Raw genomic sequence first — 3,912 nt, forward strand, 5'->3', positions numbered from 1 at the left:
CTGGAGATTTCCATTACTTGCATCTGAAGAAGTGAGGTTCTTACCCATGAAAGCTTATGCTCCCAATACTTCTGTTAGTCTTAAAGGTGCCACAGGACCCTCTGTTGCTTTTTACAGATTCAGACTAACACGGCTACCCCTCTGATACTTAACAAAGATTGAGGAACACCTACAGGGTCAGCATTGAAACACCTGGACTTGCCCTCGAGGATAGGGTCCCAGCCTATACGGTACATGGATGATTGCCTGAAATAGCAAAGGTGAAAGACTGAAATGGGAGGCAAGGGACATTATTCATTGGGAAAGAGGGAGGTAACATCTTATTAAAACAAGATCATTCTTTGAGTACCAACGGTATGCTCAGAGCTGAGAAAACATATTGGAAGACATGGTCCCTGCTTCCAAAGAGCTTGCTGTCTAAAACAGAGGGAGACATTACATCTAAACAGATGTGATACACAGGTTGGGAGTCACCTTCAAGAGTGAGTGCTTTTTTGTAAGTGTCAATGGTATTGAAAGGCCTCATGAAGGAAGTGTGACGTTTTAAGGAAGGGACAGTGGTTCAAGCATAGAAGTTGCTATGGGAGATGGAAACAAATGGAGCAACCAGGCAGGAGTTGTGGATTGTAGGCAGCATGAAAGGATACTGGAGGAAATGAAGGCAGAGTTGAGATTAAACAACAGCATTAACCTCTATTTCTATTGACAAAACACAGCTCTGATTAAATTGTGGTAAAATCCTTGACATGTCAACTGACTTGTGTTCCTGACATATTCTGTTCAGTTATGCTTTTCCTTGTCCTTTTTGCCCTACTGTGGGTAGATGCCACTGAGAGCTTGAGTTGTCTTGTTGTGCAAGTGCTCTCTGTGTTAAAGATAAATTCAAATACCTGTTACTAACGTGTTTGAAGACACCAATATTTGGCAGTGTCCTTAAGCCCTTAACTAACTTTAAACTCTTCGTATGCAGTCCAATTGTAGCCGTGTTGGTGCTCACTGACCTTGTCTCTTACACTTTTCATTGCATTAGAGCTGCTTCTGCAATGGCTTTATCCCCTTCTTCCTCAAATATAAAATTTTAATATCAAGGCCTTTGTCATTCTTGAGGTAAACTAGTGCAGTCGTTTCTCTCGTGTGTTTTTTTTAAGTAGTCATTCTGAGCTTATTTACATCCGTTCCTGATGAATGCTATTGAGATTCACTTCCCCTGTCAAATGAAGAATCCTCAAGGCTATACACTTACTTGCAGTTCCCAATGACATCAGTAAGGGGGTGTGCACAGTTTGTTAATCTATTTTTGTTGTTAGTGAGGTAGAAATTGTTCAGTTGCACCATTGTGTCACCTGATTTTACAGGATGAGGAATTTATCCTGAGAGAGAAGTTTCTGGAAAGACAATGTTCCACAAGTGTTTATGCAATTCAAAGTTAGTTCTATTGGATAGATGATGTGATAGCTCTTGAAAACTTCTGCTCTGCTGGATCACTGAGTGAGTTCAAAATCATGATGTTACTTGCTCAGCTATTTCTAGGAAAATGATGGTGTTGATTAATAGCATAGCCAACTGATTTTGGTTACAGTTGTGGTTCAATATTAAAAACGTTCAAGATCAAATAACCAAGCTCAGACAATTTATTGTTTACAAACAAAACAGTATGATACAGGAAAGAAAGTTAATACACCACCAGTCCTTCCGGGACTTCTGTTCTCGCGGCTTACAAGGAAGGCATGTTCGCAAAATACACCGCTGTACTACCTCTATTTATAATGGGGCTATTCACAAGCTAAAACGCTAACATCATCTAAGATTCCACCCATCAATTTCAACTTGTTTTCTGGTACCACCGCATACCCCCTTTTCTTTTTGTTTTGGATACAGCATCTTAGGTACTAATAGGCATGAAGGCATCTCCTGAACTTGTACCTAGGGCAGAGTACTAATGTATCTTGTCTTTGATAGGTTTCCTATTTTCTAATGCCAAAGCTGACTGAATTCAGCTTTGCAAGGTGTTGTAGGGTACTTGACTTGGGTGAACAGAATTGTGGGAAGAACATAATACATTCAGTTAACATAATTTCCCAATACTTATACGTATACCATGTGTAATACTAGTGAATGTAGTATATGCTATGCCTAACAATAGTATCTGCCATGCTACCCTGCTTTTGTAGTATTTTATCCTTTTAAAAACTGCCATATGTTTCTCTTCTAGGGCCTTTTGTCAGAACTTCTAAATAATTGTGATGGGCAACTAAAAGGAGAGGTTGCACAGATGGCAGCCTTCTATGAGCACCGACTGCAACTGGGCAGCAAAGCCATTTATCATCTGGAAGCATTTGTGGCAAAGTTTATGGCACTTTATAAGAAGTTTATGGAGGATGGACTAGAAGACATGATGTTCTAAGACATCACTGAACTTACATAGTATAATATGTCACAACATTGAAAGTTCTGCTAATAACATAGTCTACTCCTATGAGACTTATGTTGTACAAGCCATAGGTCAAAGTCAATAAAATCTCATTTACTTCATTGCATTATGATCATTGCATTTGGCAATAATAGCCAGATAAGAGCAGAACTTCGTTTATTCTGAACACTAAGTCTTCAAGGGAGTCCAGTCGTCTTTAACTAACTAGAAAGCATGTAAGCTTTCCAGAAAGCCAGTTATAGACTTTTGGGGATATCTGTCAAGATCACATTCTAAGCTCAGCAGTGTTCAGTCTAGCCAGTACCTGGCTTACAGAGAGAAACCCAGGTGCTCCATGAATTGAAGTTCGTTTTTTCCAATGTCCAATGATAGTGCATAGGTGCACACTCTCAGAAGACCCGCAAAGATCTGTTCTACTCTGAAAATGTACTGTAAAAAGGCTTTATGGGGGGGATCCCATGTATGCTGTTCCTTAATAGTTCCATATGTAGTTTTTGTCAGTTTATAAGTTAAGAGGTGACTTTTCTAACTGTCACATCTGCAAAACTTATCCTGAGATCTGAAAATCCAGTTGGATTCTTTCCTCATGTGTCATCACCAGTAATAAAGATGGTGGTGGTTAAACTATGATTCCATTGGGATTGCAGAAATGTAACTGGGAGCATAACTTGGCCTGCAGCATCTCTTTTGTTGGTAATACATGAGCCAGAGCTGAAGCCAATTAAAGGATTCATTTTTGATTGCAGTTGGCTTTACATAAGGATTTATGTGACAAGCCAAGAACCCAGCTAGACTTTCAGGTCCCACATTGAGTTTATAGGGCTGGAAAATTTGATGATGACAGTCAGTGAAAGACAAACAAAAAATCCCACAGTGCCATTTTTTCAGTTCTTTTTCAGAGTAGAAGCATGCTTTAAAATGGGTCCTTGCCACTTGTGTTCACTGAAGAACCAATGACTGTTTTGTATAAGAGAGATTTGCTCCAGTGTCCTGGCCAATTCCAACTCAAGCAACTATATTGTCTACTAAAATTCCTCTGGTCGTTGAAGTTATTCTTCCTCTTCTAAAAGTTGCTGGCACAGAATATCTTTTGCATTTTTACTTGAAGGCAGCTGCATTGAAATGGTGGATGAATAATCATAGAAATGTGGGTCTGGAAGGGACCTCAAGAGGTTATCAATCCCAGCCCTCTGCTGAAGCACGACCAAGTAAACCTAGACCATCCATGGACAGGTGTTTATCCAACATGTTGTTTAAAAATCTCTAATGATGGGGATTCCACACCCTCCCTTGGAAGCCTATTCCTGAGCTTAGTTACCCTTATAGTTAGAAAGTTTTTCCTAATATCTAACCTAAGTCTCCCTTGCTGCAGATTAAGCCCATTACTTCTTGTCCTACCTTCAGCTGACATGGACAACAGTTGATCACCATCCTCTGTATAACAGCCCTTAAAATGTGAAGACTTATCAGGTGCCCCCTCA

At 39.8% G+C, this 3,912-nt stretch overlaps 1 protein-coding gene across 1 annotated transcript in view; it reads left to right on the forward strand.

Moving 5' to 3' along the window:
* LOC112117709 (replication factor C subunit 3) overlaps positions 1-2,535 on the forward strand; it is a 20,355-nt gene extending 17,820 nt beyond the window's left edge. Inside the window, 1 exon segment of the mRNA XM_026653431.1 lies at positions 2,213-2,535. Coding sequence (XP_026509216.1) covers positions 2,213-2,404 — 192 coding nt within the window. The 3' untranslated portion in view covers positions 2,405-2,535.
* The last annotated feature ends 1,377 nt before the right edge of the window (positions 2,536-3,912 follow it).

The sequence above is a fragment of the Terrapene carolina genome, unplaced genomic scaffold, assembly GCF_002925995.2.
Source record: "Terrapene carolina triunguis isolate 2854851 unplaced genomic scaffold, T_m_triunguis-2.0 Scaffold139, whole genome shotgun sequence".
In the NCBI taxonomy this organism is placed as follows: Eukaryota; Metazoa; Chordata; order Testudines; family Emydidae; genus Terrapene; species Terrapene triunguis.